The sequence below is a fragment of the Bison bison genome, unplaced genomic scaffold, assembly GCF_000754665.1.
Source record: "Bison bison bison isolate TAMUID 2011002044 unplaced genomic scaffold, Bison_UMD1.0 scf7180017864043, whole genome shotgun sequence".
NCBI classification, from domain to species: domain Eukaryota; kingdom Metazoa; phylum Chordata; class Mammalia; order Artiodactyla; family Bovidae; genus Bison; species Bison bison.
The window spans coordinates 3,679,862-3,694,424 of NW_011494615.1; the positions used below are offsets into that span (position 1 = coordinate 3,679,862).

The 14,563-nt window shown below is 56.3% G+C and overlaps 1 protein-coding gene across 2 annotated transcripts in view; it reads right to left on the reverse strand.

The window, feature by feature from the left end:
• Positions 1–11,743, reverse strand: part of VILL (villin-like) — a 16,062-nt gene extending 4,319 nt beyond the window's left edge. Inside the window, exons 1-15 of one of the 2 annotated variants that reach the window (XM_010835510.1) lie at positions 11,676–11,743; positions 11,479–11,553; positions 10,956–11,161; positions 9,622–9,730; positions 8,324–8,434; positions 7,821–8,020; positions 7,384–7,462; positions 7,193–7,291; positions 6,458–6,596; positions 6,208–6,308; positions 4,164–4,301; positions 3,901–4,059; positions 3,185–3,364; positions 2,500–2,645; positions 1,418–1,562 (exon numbers count right to left, since the gene is read on the reverse strand). In XM_010835510.1, coding sequence (XP_010833812.1) covers positions 1,418–1,562; positions 2,500–2,645; positions 3,185–3,364; positions 3,901–4,059; positions 4,164–4,301; positions 6,208–6,308; positions 6,458–6,596; positions 7,193–7,291; positions 7,384–7,462; positions 7,821–8,020; positions 8,324–8,434; positions 9,622–9,730; positions 10,956–11,161; positions 11,479–11,553; positions 11,676–11,741 — 1,953 coding nt within the window. In that variant the 5' untranslated portion in view covers positions 11,742–11,743. Of the gene's footprint in view, positions 1–1,417; positions 1,563–2,499; positions 2,646–3,184; positions 3,365–3,900; positions 4,060–4,163; positions 4,302–6,207; positions 6,309–6,457; positions 6,597–7,192; positions 7,292–7,383; positions 7,463–7,820; positions 8,021–8,323; positions 8,435–9,360; positions 9,427–9,621; positions 9,731–10,955; positions 11,162–11,478; positions 11,554–11,675 lie in introns of those variants that run through there. The other variant, XM_010835511.1, reaches the window with a different exon arrangement.
• Positions 11,744–14,563: the final 2,820 nt, after the last annotated feature.

A 14,563-nucleotide genomic window follows, 5' to 3' on the forward strand; every position in this document is an offset into this window, starting at 1 on the left:
ACGGGGGAGCCTGGTGGGCTGCCGTCTATGGGGTTGCACAGAGTCGGACATGACTGAAGCGACTTAGTAGCAGCAGCATTGATATTTCTCTCGGCAATCTTGATTCCAGCTTGTGCTTCTTCCAGCCCAGCGTTTCTCATGATGTACTCTGCATATAAGTTAAATAAGCAGGGTGACAATATACAGCCTTGACGTACTGCTTTTCCTATTTGGAACCAGTCTGTTGTTCCATGTCCAGTTCTAACTCTTGCTTCCTGACCTGCATATAGGTTTCCCAAGAGGCAGGTCAGGTGGTCTGGTATTCCCATCTCTTTCAGAATTTTCCACAGTTTATTGCGATCCACACAGTCAAAGGCTTTGGCATAGTCAATAAAGCAGAAATAGATGTTTTTCTGGAACTCTCTTGCTTTTTCGATGATCCAGCAGATGTTGGCAATTTGATCTCTGGTTCCTCTGCCTTTTCTAAAACCAGCTTGAACATCTGGAAGTTCACGGCTCATGTATTGCTGAAGCCTGGCTTGGAGAATTTTGAGCATTACTTTACTAGCGTGTGAGATAAGTGCAATTGTGCGGTAGTTTGAGCATTCTTTGGCATTGCATTTCTTTGGGATTGGAATGAAAACTGCCCTTTTCCAGTCCTGTGGCCACTGCTGAGTTTTCCAAATTTGCTGGCATATTGAGTGCAGCATTTTCACAGCATCATCTTTCAGGATTTGAAAGAGCTCAACTGGAATTCCATCACCTCCACTAGCTTTGTTTGTAGTGATGCTTTCTAAGGCCTACTTGACTTCACATTCCAGGACGTCTGGCTCTAGGTGAGTGATCACACCATTGTGATTATCTGGGTCATGAAGCTCTTTTTTGTACAGTTCTTCTGTGTATTCTTGCCATCTCTTCATATACACATAGACAATCACTTTATGGCCACTACACACACACACACACACACACACACATAATCACTTTATGGACACCACACACATATACACACAGACAATCACTTTATGGCCAATACACACATACATATACACACGCAGTCACTTTATGGCCACTACACACACATATGTATACACACACGCAGTCACTTTACGGACACCCACTCAGCACTGACACGTCAGCCACAGGCACTTGGTCGCCTGGGCTTCCGCGGTCAGAAGGCACACAGGTACACTGCACCCAACTCCAGCGCATGTGAGCCCTAGACACACAGCCACAGCCTCCCACGGGCTCCCCGCGTCTCATCCATAGCCACAGGATCACCGTCCTCAGGGTCTCAGGGTCTCAGGGTCACAGGCAGTCACTCACCCGCAGCCTTATATGCAGTCACGTGGCTAGATACACGAAGCCACACACACTCTCCCCAGTTAGGCGCAGGCCCATCCCATTCACACCCCACCCGGGCACCAGGTGACCGCACCTCCTGCCAGGCGTCCAGCAGCATGACGTCATACTTGTCCAGGTCCTCTTGGCTGAAGAACACTACTTCTGTGAGGACCAGGGGGCCCGCCTGGCAGGAGCACTCAAACAGTCGTGGCTGAAAGTCGCACACATCCTCGGGGGGCCTGGCCAGCATGGCACAAGGCTGTGAGGGGCGCAGAGAGCCCTGGGCCTCTGGCAGCCTGGGCCAAGCCAGCCCTCCGCACAGCACCCCTCCACCACCCCTCCGGGGCTGGGACACAACGCCTCCTAGGGCAGGACGCGCTGGCCCTCCTCTGAGCTCCCCCATCCCAGGGTCTACTCCCAAAACGCCTGCCCTCCTCCAGGCCTCCGTGTGTCAGTGGAGAAAGCTAGGTGATCTGTCTACCCACAGGCAGCCGAAGCACAAGCTGCCCCGTGAACTTCCCGGGGAAGGAGCGTCGGGAAGGAGCAGGGAGCCGGCTGAGTGTGGAGGGCGGGAGGGCAGGGAGGGCCCAGGGGAAGTCCTGCTCCCCCCGGAGGGAGAAGCCGCTGGCCCCACCCCGGGCTGGGAGCTCAGGAGCTGCGCCTCAGGCCGAAGGTGGGAGGAGTAGGAGGAGGGAAGCCAGACTGAGAGAAGGGACCGCAGAATGTAGGCGCTCAGGAGACAGTGGGGGGAATAGCCAGGTCCCGCACACACAGAGAGACCAGCACTCTGCTTCCAGAGCCCCGAGAGACCTCTGCCTTTCCTTATCCATTTACACACGACACGCACACTATTCTGGCACACTGCACACACGCTGTTTCCCCACATGTCCCATTACCCTGGGGACACCACCTCTGGGAAGTGCGGGGTTGGGGGACGGCGCTTTTGCCCTCGGGCCCTCTGCGTCCTGGATGGTCCAGGACGGGACCGTGCAGGGAGTACATTTCTCCAGCAGAGGGCGCCACTGCATCGCTCTCCCCAGCATCTTCCCGCTACAAGTCAGTGATGGGGAGAAGAGGGGGTGGGCTCCTGGGCTCTGTCTAGTTCCCTGTGTGATTCGTAACTAATCACCCACCCTCTTGGGCCTCAGTTTCCTCCCCTCTTCCCAGCCTTGTCACCTCTTGTTGCTGGGGTAGGGCGCCCGGCCCCCCAGAGCCTCCCAGAAGTTGGGAGGCTCCTGACCCTCCAGCACTATCTCCATATCCTCCCTGCAGATGATGGTGACCACCGTCCGTGCCATCTCACGCTGGTCACCGCTGCAGCCCTGCAAGGCAGGAAGCTGGGTCAGGCCCTGCAGCGGGAGAGGGCCTCACCTCTAGCCCCTCAGCCCCCGCTAATGGGGGCCTGGGAGCAGGAGTCCCGTGGGGCCTGGGCTAGCGGCCCAGCGTGAACAAGCGTCTCCCTTCCTCCCTGCCCCGCCCCCGCCCGCCCCCCGGCTTCTGTCTCCTCAGGCGATCAAGGTCACAGGGACCCTCTCCAGGTCGGAGCACAGGATGGAGACCTCTAGACTTGCAGATCATTCAGGTTTTACGCTGAAGATCAGCTGAAGATCCCCAAGACACTTGGGGAGGGACGTGGTCCCTGAACGAGGCCGGAAGGAGAGGAGGTGGCCCCGGCCTGGCGTGGCTCTGACCTGTGGACGCCCCTGTCCACCTGTCACGTTATAACTTCCCCCAGGTTCCAGAAAGCACAGGTGGCTCTCCGCCGCCTCCCTCCTGGCCTGTCTGAGGCTGGGCTTGCAGTCAGCCTCTGCTGAGGAGTGGACTTCCCTGGCCTGGTGCCCCTGCCCCGGGCGTGGGCTACCTTTCCAAACCAGAGGTAGCAGAGGTTGGCTGTCACCAGCAGGAAGACGTCGCTGGAGTTGAGGGCTGAGGCGCGGGCTGGCACCTCCATGGTCCGGGTGTTGTAGCTGTCGGTGCCTTGGATGTGGAAGAGGCTCACGGCGGGTGCTGGCTGCCCCTTCCTGCTGTGCCTGGGGTGCCCCTATGAGAGGACTGGGCCTCAGGCTGAGGTAAGGGGTCCTGGGGTGCCCCCTCTCCCAGGGCGGGGGCTGTACTGCATCAGCACCCAGGGCCCCCTCTTAAAGCTACCTCTATTTTCTGTTCTCTGTGAGTGTGTAGTGGGAAAAGCCCCTTAATCTGGAATAGGGCACTAGGCCCTTTCTAAATGGATCCCTCACCCCATCTCGGAGGGGTCAGAGCAAGGGTCCCCCAGGCTTTAAAGGTGGAGAGTGGAGAGCAGCTGGGTCTGTGTGTGACCCCAGACAAGGCCCCGGCTCCCCTTCTGTTCAGCTTCCTCACTGCGCCCCTGTTCTGTGGTTGGCTCTGGGGATGGGGGAGGAAACTGGGGCAGGCCGGGGTCACCCTCGGAGCGCCTGGGCCTCAGAGAAACACCAGGAAGCTGAGGGGCGGTAGGCTGGCCCCTGGCCTGCAGAGAAGGTGCTCAGCCTGGGCATGGAAAGGCCACAGGCACACAGAGGACTGGGGAGGCCGTGGCGGCGGCAGCGAGGTGAGCCCTACCTGGAAGATCACGAGCTGGCCCTGGAAGATGGCGAGGAAGTGGGGGGGCTCGCTGCCCATGGTCACGTGCTCCTGCACCAGGGCTCCACGGTACCACAGGTCCAGCTCCTCGGCGTTGCCCCTCAGGGCGCTGACCTCATGTGCCGTGGCCTGGAGGCCCTGTGGGCGGGAGCGGTGAGGGCCCGCGCAGGTCACAGGCCCCGTCCTTGGCTCCTCCGCTTCAGGGCTTGAGGGTGCCCGCCACCCGACTCAGGCCGGCGCACCTGCCACAGGTACAGGACGTGCTGGATGAGGCCCATCCTCCGGTAGGTGTACAGGACAAGGTAGCAGCTGTCAGCGCACAACTGTCCGTGGCGCTTGGGGTCCACAGGCTGCCTGCGTGAATCCTGGATGCACCATATCTGGGGAACAGGGGACCGACAGGCACGGGTGGTGCCTCCACCTAAACCAGCCCACCCACCTGTCCAGCCAGGAAGCTCTCCGCAGCCAGAGGCCGGCCGCACCTGTGCAGGCAAGGGGCTCCCCCCAAGGTGTGCACCCACCCCAGGCTCTGTGCTCCCCCCACAGACCCCTGGGGCCTACATCTGCGCCAGGCTGCTCGCAGCCAGGACTCTGAGTTGGTGTGGAGCACCTGCAACAAACAAGTAGGGAGGACTCCAGAGGCTGCCCCGGCTGCTTCAGGCCACCCCAGCCTGAGCCCACCAGCCACAGCTGAGCAAAGGCCAGACAGGTTCTGCACTGCTGATTGCTGCTCAGGCCAGGGGAGCAGAAGCTGGGTGGAAGCAAGGCCCAGGGGTTCTTGGAAAATTTTTCTTTTCTCAAGTGTCATTTAGAAAAGCAAAGCCTGTTCAAAGACTGAAAAGGAAACAGTCTGTCACACTTAGCATGATTTCTTTTTCCTGTGGGGAGCCAAGCCAGGGAGATCCCGGTCGAATCCTGGTCACCCACATGGGCAGTGAGTCCACGCTGAGATTCACCTGTAAAGTGAATCTGTAAAGTGTAAATCTTTTTCCACCTGTAAAGTGGGGGTAACAGTGCTCACTTTGATGTAGTAAGAAACAATATCGGGGCATCCTGAGGCCTGATAACAGTCTCTGGAAAAGACCAGAGCACCCAGCATCCTGCTTCTTGCAGAAGAGGCTGACTCCCGTCCCATGCCTCCAGGAGCCGCACTCACCTGGCAGCCAGGCCTCCTGGCTTGAGCCCTCCCCTTGGCTGCCTGTTCCCCCACTGCTGGGGTGGGTGGGTCCCGTCCCTGCCTTGGTACTTGGGGTCTGGGCTACAGACCCCTCCTTCCTGCCTTCCTTGCCCTTATCTCCATTTTCCGCTGGTCTCTGCCTGGGTACCCCACCTCTCCCTGATTCCCTTTCTCCTCTCCTGGGCCTTCAGCCCTCCCGCCCTGCCCTACCCCCTCCTCCCTCTAGCTTCTGTCTTCTCCCTCTGTCTTCTCCCTCCTCCCTCAGTCTCTCCCTGTCCTCCAACCTCTCATCCTCTCTCCCTGCTCCCCGTCCTCCTATTCTCAGCCTCCTCCCCGCTCATTGCCACTGTCCATCCATATCAGGGCAAAAGTTGGAGGGAACCTTGGAGAAACTGTATTTTCTCTGACCTTGGCCGACCTTGAGAACTAGCACCCCTCAAACAGGCCCACTGTCCTGTTCCCATCATCCCACAGCACCCGCACACCAGCCTGGGGGCCAGGTGGGACCACAGATTTAGCCCCATTTTAAAGACTTTAAAAAATGAGCCTTCTAAACAACTGAGTCCTGAAGACATTAAGGGCCCTGACCAGGGGTGACCCAGTAAGTCAAGAGGCAACCCTGCCCTATACAGAGCCTGGAAGTAGCCCCCAAACGCTGCATCTCCCAGGACGTTGTCTGAGCCCAGACAGGGAGCTGACAGGGTGTGACTGTGTTGAAGGTTGGGTGTGGGGGTGTGATCATGTGTGATGTAGAGTTTGTACAGCTACATGTTTGCAACTGTGTACCTAACTGTGAATAAGTGCAGTGACAAAGGTGTATGTGTCTATAATATAATAGGTATGGTTGTGTCAAACATACGACAAAAGGGCACAATTAATTGTCCAGATGTTACTGTGCTGAGTGCCATGTTACCAGCAAGTGGCCACTGTGTGAGACAATACTATCACACACAGTATGAGCTGGCTCAGGGGCGGTGTGGGTACGTGTACACATGCCCCCGAGGGTCCCTGATTGTGTGCAGACGTGCACTAGGGCATACCTGCGACACTTTAGCAGCCACATGGTTCACCTGAAGACATCTTCACCCAGCCAAGCCAGTGCCCCTCACCTGCATGCTCCCAGAAGCGTCGTCCACCATCCTGAGCTGGGCGGCTAGCTCAGGCTGGCTGTGCAGCTTGCCCACGTCTAGCTTCACCTGAAGCAGTTTACCTGAGGGTGGGACAGAGGGTGTCTTGCCCCGCCCATCACCAAAAAGCCCCCTCCAGCCACACCCCTCACTCTTCTCGGGGATATTCTGGGCCCTGCCCCGCCCACTGCAGCTCGGAGCCCCGCCCCGCTCTCTGGCCACGCCCTCTCACCCATCCCACTAAGGTTCTTGTTCTTGCGCTGCTGCCCAGACCACGATCGGAAGAGCTGCTTGAACCCGGCCGACTCGGCGCCGTCGTCCATCACCTCCACGCTGGTGTAGCTCGGGTAGCCCTTGGCCTGGATGAAGTTCTGGGGCGGGAGTTGGGTGAGGCGTGTGGCCCAGGGGCCCACTGCTCCACTCTACCCCGCGGGACCTGCGGGGCCAGCTGTGCACTGAGCAGCATTAATTAACTGAGCTCGTGACCCGCATAAGGAGCTGGCTCTGACACTACCGACTTCTCCGAGGTCCCCAAGGACACGCAGGTTCCCCTTACTCCGGGCCTCCGGAAGGGCGGGCTATGACCACCCCTCAGACCCCAGGCAGAACCCTGCCTCCCTTCCTGGAAAAGGAAGGTGGGCCCAGTGCTGGAAAATCCTCAGACCTCAAGGTAGGTCCCCCAGGGTACCACAAGCCTGTGGTACCCTAGAGAGGGGCCGTGTGTTCCCCTGGGATCTGTGGTCAGAGTGTGTCTCCTCCCTCAGATAGGGCAGTGGGTCTCCAGGCTCGGACCCCGGGACCAGGTTATATTCTCCTCCATCAGACAGGGCTCCAAGGGCACGAGGTATCCCCCTCCTGGCCCCAGGGCAGGACTACCCCTCCCTTTAGACCCCAGAACACAGATGTCCCCCATCCTCAGACCCCAGGGTGGCACAACGACCCTCTGAGACAGGGCCCCCAGCCTCACCAGAGCCCTCCTGAAGGCAGCCCCTCTCTCCTGGAGGCTGGCCCGGCGTCCCTGCCACACGTAGATCTTGAAGCCACCCTGATCCAGGATGTAGCAGTTCTGGGATCAGAAGTGGGGCTGGTCAGTATGTGGTCCGGAGTGGGCTGGAGTTATGGAGTGGATGGGGATGGCTGGGACCAAGCCTGCCTCACCTCCTCCTGAAGTAGGTCTTGGGTCAATGGGCAGGTCGACAACTCTTGGACCACCAGATCCTTGCTCTTCTGGCAGACTCTAGGGGACAGGCATGCAGATGTGGGCAGTTCAGCCCCTTCCTGGCCTGGCTCCACTCCAGCTGCCACCGCCCCTCCTGCCTCCAGAAGCAGAAGGCTTGGGGGCTGGGTTCTTCGCAGCCTTGCTATGAAGCCTTGGGCAGTGCCCTGGCCTTTTCAGGGCCCCAGTCGCCTTGTCTGTACAATGAGTTTCTCAGGAAGGCAGCCATGCTAGAGTACAGGCTGAGGCCAAGGTGCCTTATGGCCTGCTCCAGACAGCCAGGAGCCTTTCCTAGAGGCCTTCCTAGAGGCACCACGTGACTGCGGTAATGACGGACACACCCACCCTTGGGACACGCCCACTCCCAAGGCCTGCTCACTGGTAGAGGTGGACATTGGCCTTCTGCAGCTGATTCATCCTCTTGCTGGGCATGGCGGCGTGCAGGCTGCCCACTCTGCGGCCCAGCACAGCTTCCATGATCTCCATGAGGTCAGTGGCTTCAGCCTCATCATCCACCACGCTGACCTGTGCACGACCGCCACGCTCCCTGTCCCGGAGGCTGTGGGTCAGGAACAGGCCCTGCGGGACCAGAGCTGGAAGTCAGGGCCTCCCCAGCATGCCCTCTTCACCTCTCAGACATTCCAGCCCAGACCCTTCCTGTTATTGCTCAGCTCCCAGAGGTGGGGGGCCTGGGGAGGTACCTCCTGATCCTGGTATCCAGGGGTACCCCCAGTGTGGAATCTGGACTCAGCTTGTAGGTACTGCTCAGCTTCTTGGGCGGAGAGCCATGCCCACTTCTTGGGGTGGCTGGAGGATGGGCCCATGGAGGACCATCCCTCCTCCCAAGCCCTGCAGCCCTTTGTTCCTGGGGCAGACACTGACCCGCGCCTTCCTGGCCGCGCTGGCCTTGGGCCCATTCCACTGGATCATCATCCTCCCCAGGTCCAGCAGGAAGACATCACTATTGTTGAAGCTGTGCCAGGAGAGCTCCACCTGCGAGGGCCAGGGTCAGGGAGGAGACGAGGGGTCATACTACCTGGACCCCGGGAAGGCCCACAGCCAGCCCCTGCCCACGTGAGCATAGCTCAGGTGTGTCACTTGTGTGCAGCGAGCTGCATGTATGAGTGTGGTGTGGTGTGTGCGGTGTATGTGTGAGCTGTGTGTAGGCACGCATCGGTGTAAGCACATGAGACCTCAAGGGTCACTGTGTGGGTGTGGCTGGGTGCGTCTCTGGGTGTCTGTGACTCCAATATGCTTCCTTTCACAGGGTGTCCGTGACTGAATCTGGCACTTCTTGGCGTGTGTCCACAGCAGTGCGTGTGTACGTGGACACATGGATACAAGTGGGGCTCACGCATCTGCTTCTCCATGTGTGTAGCTGTGTGTGCTCCTGGGTGACAGAGCACGTGTGCCTGTGTAGGAGACAGTGTGTGATCTGGGGCTGAGGGCAATTATCACCCCAACAGAGGCACTTTTGAGAGGAAAAGTGGGGGCTCTGAATAGTTATGGCAGGCTAACAGGCAAAACCTCGGGCTGCATGGTGGCCCTGCATGAGCCAGATGTTTGGTCACTGAATCAACGGGTGACACTGCATGAGCTGGGCGGGACTGTGTGTGCGTCCCAGAACTGTGTCGACAGTAATGTGCACAATTCGGGGCAGGTGTCAGACTCCTGACTGTTCACTACACTGGATGGCAGGAGACCATCTTGTTCTCACAGGATCAGTATTTTCCATCAATATCCTGACAGGAGTAAGGAGCACTCAGGTCTAATTTGCACAAAGGCTCTCAATAGGCCCAGTGGCTCTGGGGTAGCAGTGGGAGAGGCTGTGTGTGCCTATGGGTGGCAATGAATATGTGTATGAGAGTGTGGGGCCGTGCACCTCCCCAGATCATCCTCTCTCTCATGGTGCTGCTTACCGGGGCCACCCAGGTGCATCATCTCGTCCGCCTCCCTGTCCTAGGTCTTAATGTGCTCCGGGACAGACGAGGAAACCAAGGGTCAGAGGAGACACGGCAGAGGTGGGGCTGGAAGCTGGGCTCTGCCTTCTCTCTCCTCATCAGGATAGGCGACCGCCCACATTCCCCTCACTGCCCCCACTGCCCTCCACACCTCCCGACACTCCAGGACATGCAGTCCAGCTGAGTCCAAGGTCAGGCGGCATCCCTCGTAGCTCTCACCTCGGTGGCCGACACGTGCTTCCCCCCTCGGATGCGCAGCAGTCGCTGGATATTGTACACGTTGGTCTCCACATGCTTGAGGGCAGAGGCCAGGCCTCCCTTCCTGTAGCTGAGGAGAGCACAGGGTCCCACGTGAGACCACAGACTGCCACTCGGGCAGTGAGTGCAGACACGAACATGGGCACGCGCACATGTGGGGACACACATGTGCCTAACATGTATGTGCAAGTAGATATGAACACGCGTGTGCAAGCATATGGGGGCAGGACTGTGCATGTGCTTATCCGTGTGTAGATATGTGGACACACGCATGTGCATATCCATGTATGCATGTGGGTATGTGTATCTATATCCGTGTGAGTATAGATGTGTATGCATGGAATTCACGTAACTGTGTATGTGTGTAGGTGGACATGAATACTCACTGATGTGTGCCCACTGGTAGGTGGACATATATGGGCTGGCATGTTTTCTGCATGTGCATGTATACATGTGTGCATGCATTTATGTACACACTATTTACATGTATTTGGTTCAACAGAATGATCGAATACTGGCAGTTTCCTATGGTTCAATGCATTTGGTAATTAAAAACATGTTTGAAGCAATTTACAGCAAAAGACATATTTATCCTGGGCATGGTAACACAAAAGCGAACTCAAAACAAAACTGGGATCCACTCCTGGGTATACACCCAAGAGAAATGAAAAACAAATGTCCACACAAAGATTTATGTACAGTACTGGATGTGAGTAAACTTACTGCAGTAATCACTTCACGATACCTGCAAGTAAAACCGTTGTGCTGTACGCCTTACACTGATACAGTCCTGTATATCTCAGTAAAAATGGGGGCAAAAACTAGCCCAAACCTGTATGCCAGTGTTCACAACAGTATTACCTGTAACAGCTAAAAAGTAGAAACAAGCCAAATATCCATTAAGTGGTGAAAACAAATAAAATGTGGTATAAGCACACACGGCATTGTCTAATTCTATTTAAGTAAAATGTCCAGAAGAGAGAAATCTAAACGGATGGAGGGAAGGGAGTATGCGAGGAAGTGGGGATGATGCTAAAGGGTAGGGGTATTCTCTGGGGGGTGACGAAAACGTTCTAAAACTGTAGTGATGGATCACATAAGTCTGTGGATATACTATAAATACTGAATTGTGTATTTTATATGGGTAGGTTGTATGGTATGATTTCTATATATTAAAAAAAAAACACAGAACAACCCCAACACACCCCACACGCTGTGATGAGGAAGCCAGTTGCCCCAGCTGCCAGCCACCGCACAGCTTCTGGCCCTATCAGCCCCCTGCCGGTCTCACTCACATGATTCCCGAGCGGAAGTAGCTTCGAAAAGAGGCGGACTCGTGGCCTTGCACCTCGCGGTGCTGCACGGTGGCGCCGCCCAGCGCCTCCTTCAGATGCTGCAGGAAGGAGCCCGGCGCGCCCTGCGCCCCCGGTGCCGCCATCTTGCCGACCCAGTAGTGCAGGTCTTTGGGCACGCCCGGTGTGGCCTTCAGGCTCTGGGGGACCTAGGGCCCAAGAGTTTGCGTGTGTGTGGTAGGGGGCTGGGGTCCCAGGGGTGGGTGGGGTGGGCTGGGGCCCAAGGTGGAGGAGGTAGCAAGGGCTTTGGGGAGACTGGTCAGGTGCTTCCGCAGCTAAGAGAGGGAGAATGCGGAGGGGAGGGTAAAAAAGCCTCAAGGGCAGCAGCAGCCTCCTTGTGGGATGCGATTCTTGGGCTCCCAGCCTGCCTCTTTCCAGGATGGAGCTTAATCTGCATCATCAGAGCCCCCAGTGGGCTGTGCCCCTCCCCCCGCCCAGTCCCCCAAAAGGCTCCTCAAGTGCTCACGTGCAGAACGACATAGCAGTGCTTCTCGAAGAAGTTCCCGTAAGCCGGCTCGGGGACCGGCACCATCTGCAGGTTCTGGGAGAGGAGGGTGCCTCCTGAGGACTCAGGAGAGCAACCATGACCCTCTGGGGTGGGAGAAGCCTAGTCTCAGAGACCCGAACACTCGCCCAGTTCTTCTGTTTGGTCGTACTGCTCACCTCAATGATCCATATGTGGAGGTCCCTGTGACTCTCAATGTCAGGGAGGCCCCTCCTGGTGTCCATCCTAGATCAGGAGGGAGGGAGAGAGGAAACACAAGCTGGAGTCCTTAGGCTCAGGTTGCCCCCCGGTCCTCTGGGCTCCAAGCAGGAGCTCTCCCCACCGACAGCTCTCCAAAGCCCCTTCATCGTGGCCTGTGCCCCTTATGACGAGGGCTGCATAAACACAAGTGCCAGAAAACCAGGACAGGTGCTGCAGATGTCAGCACAGAGGCTTTGCAGACAGGGACCTAGCTTGTGGTCTGCGTTTGTGCTCTTGAAAAAAGGCTGAGCTTGGTAGACAACAGTAGGCTTTGAGTCTATGGACCACCTTTGCCAGACAGAGTTCAAAACGGACAGATGTAGGATCTGCAGCCAGAGACAGGCACTGTGGATGGTGATAGGCTTGCAGAGGGCGAGGGCTCTGCTCAGTAACAACAGGTGCTGCAGGCAGGGACAGGCTCTGCCAACAGGACACGGCTCTTGAAGTAAGACAGAATCCTGTAGGCAAGATAGGCTCTGCACACAAGGCAAATAAGCGAAAGTCTTTCAGACTGCTGCAAGGTGGCCGTGCAAAGAGACACAGCACCTGCAGAGAAAAGGCTCTGTGTACAAGCACAGGCTCTGCAAACAGGGACAGCTTCCTGAGACCCAAGAAAGGGATGGAACAGGCACAGGTTCTCCTGACAAAGATGAGTTCTGTCGACAGACACCACCTTTGAAAGGACGACCTGTGTGAAGAGACACAGACAGTACCTGGGGAAATTCAGACAGGCTGGGCAAACAAGCAAAGGCTGTGAATGCTGAGAAAGGCTCTGCAAACAGTCCTGGGTTCTGCTGGTATGGAGGAGCTTTTCAGAAATGGGAAAGGCTTTGCAAATCTTTGTGGGTGGGGATGAACTCTTAAGACAGGGACTTTCTGCAGAACGGACAGACTCTGCAGATATGAACAGGCACACAGATAGGCAAGGCTCTGCAAACAGGCACAGAGTTACCAGTCAGAGATGTGCTTCTCAGACAGAGGCAACTCTGAAACAGGCCAAAGTTCTCTAGGCGTGGTCAGGCTTAGTATGCAGGGACAGCCACGGGAAACAGCCTCAAATCCTGCACACAGGGAGATGGAAACAGGCTGGGCAAGCAGTCATGAGCTCTGCTGAGCGACTTAGGCTCTGTGAAAAGACACAGGCTCTGTAGACAAGGCCCCTAGAGACAGAGTCTTGGCAAACAGGAGAGGTCTTGTAAGCCCACACAGGCTCTGCAAACAGACGGCCTCTGTTAACAGTGACATCTTTAGAAAGGGCAGGATATGCTGAAAGGAGCCAGCTGGGAAATCAGCTCTGTGGGCCAGCACAGATGCTCCAGACGGGGACAAGATATTGAAACAGGGCTGGGTTCTGTAGAGAGCCCAGGTTCTGCAAACAGGGTCAGGCTTTAGAAAAGGATGAGTTCTAGGAACAGATAAAGACTCCATGAATAGGAACAGGTCCTGTTAAAAAGTACACATGCAATTATTAGGAATAGACCGTGTAGACTGACATGGGCTCTGCCAACAGGGATAGGCTCTACAGAAAGACAGAGGTGCTCACAGACACAGCGACCCCTGGTGGTGAGAACTCTTTGTAGGAGTAAAGCCTGCAGACAGAGTTTCTATCCAGGCAAGTTCAGATAGGCCGTGCAAATAGGCAAAGGCCCTGAAAAACACCCCAGACTGTACAAACAGGGCTCAGGTTCTGCAGACAGAACCTGCCTCTGAAAGAGGAAAAGACTCTGCGAGCAGGACTCAGTCTAGAGACAGAGATACTTCCTGCCAAGGGAATAGGTTCTGCTGACTCGGACAGGTGCGGAAAACAGACAAATCTTTGAAAACAAGGATAGTGTCTTTAGGCAGAAAGAAATGTCCCAGCCAAGCATGTAAGACCAGCTCTGTAGACAGAGAGGTTTGTATGCAGGGCAGCTTTTGCAATTAAAAAAAAAAAAAAAAAGTATCTTACCCATGAGGAAAGAGGGACAGACTGTTTAAAAAGACTCAGATTCTCCAAACAGGCTTAGGACAGAAAGAGGTTTGGCAGGGTATATGAAGATTCTGCAAACCCAGGACAGACTCTGAACATACAGCCTGACTGTGAAGAAGGTGACAGACACTGCGGCAAGTAATAGGCTTAGCCAACACAAGCAGCTTGGGTAAATCAGGCCAAAACACTCTCACATTCTTGATACACAGCTGAACGCTTACAAACAAGCGATGCAAACAGACTGCAGACAGCTATTGGCTCTCCAAACAGCATCTTTGTTGTGCTCCATGGTTCCAAGTGGCACAGGAGAGAGGAGTGGAATGAGAAGGATCTGGGGATGAAGGGAGCTCTGGATTTTGTTGCCTGTCTGCAGGTGACTCTCAACGACCCCGGGCTTCCCTGCACCCCTCCTTCAGAAGCCCCTGCCTGAGATTTGGTCATTGCTTCACTGGTGGAAGTTCTTTTGACCTGTAAATCCCACCACCTGCAACTTTTCCTCCTTGCTGCTGCTTTGCTTCATAGATCCAGAAGTCCCTTCTTTCTGAACTTCTCCCCTCTAGTGGTCCTGGTGTGGTGTTCACTCCTCTCCCTTCCTCTCCCTGCTCACCTCCAGCGTGTTATATCCCAGGAGGAACAGCCTTGACTCTGCATGACCAGGGGAAAGGAAGTGGCAGGGGATACAGAGTTACAGAATCAGAGGCATAGTGTGATGGGGGCCACCGAGAGCGGCCCACATTCCTTAGGTCTTTATCCAGGCCGGGCCCAGGCCCTGGTGAACTCACACCGGGAAACACCCAACCCTCTCAAAGAGGGCCAAGGCAGCTATGGATGTGTGTG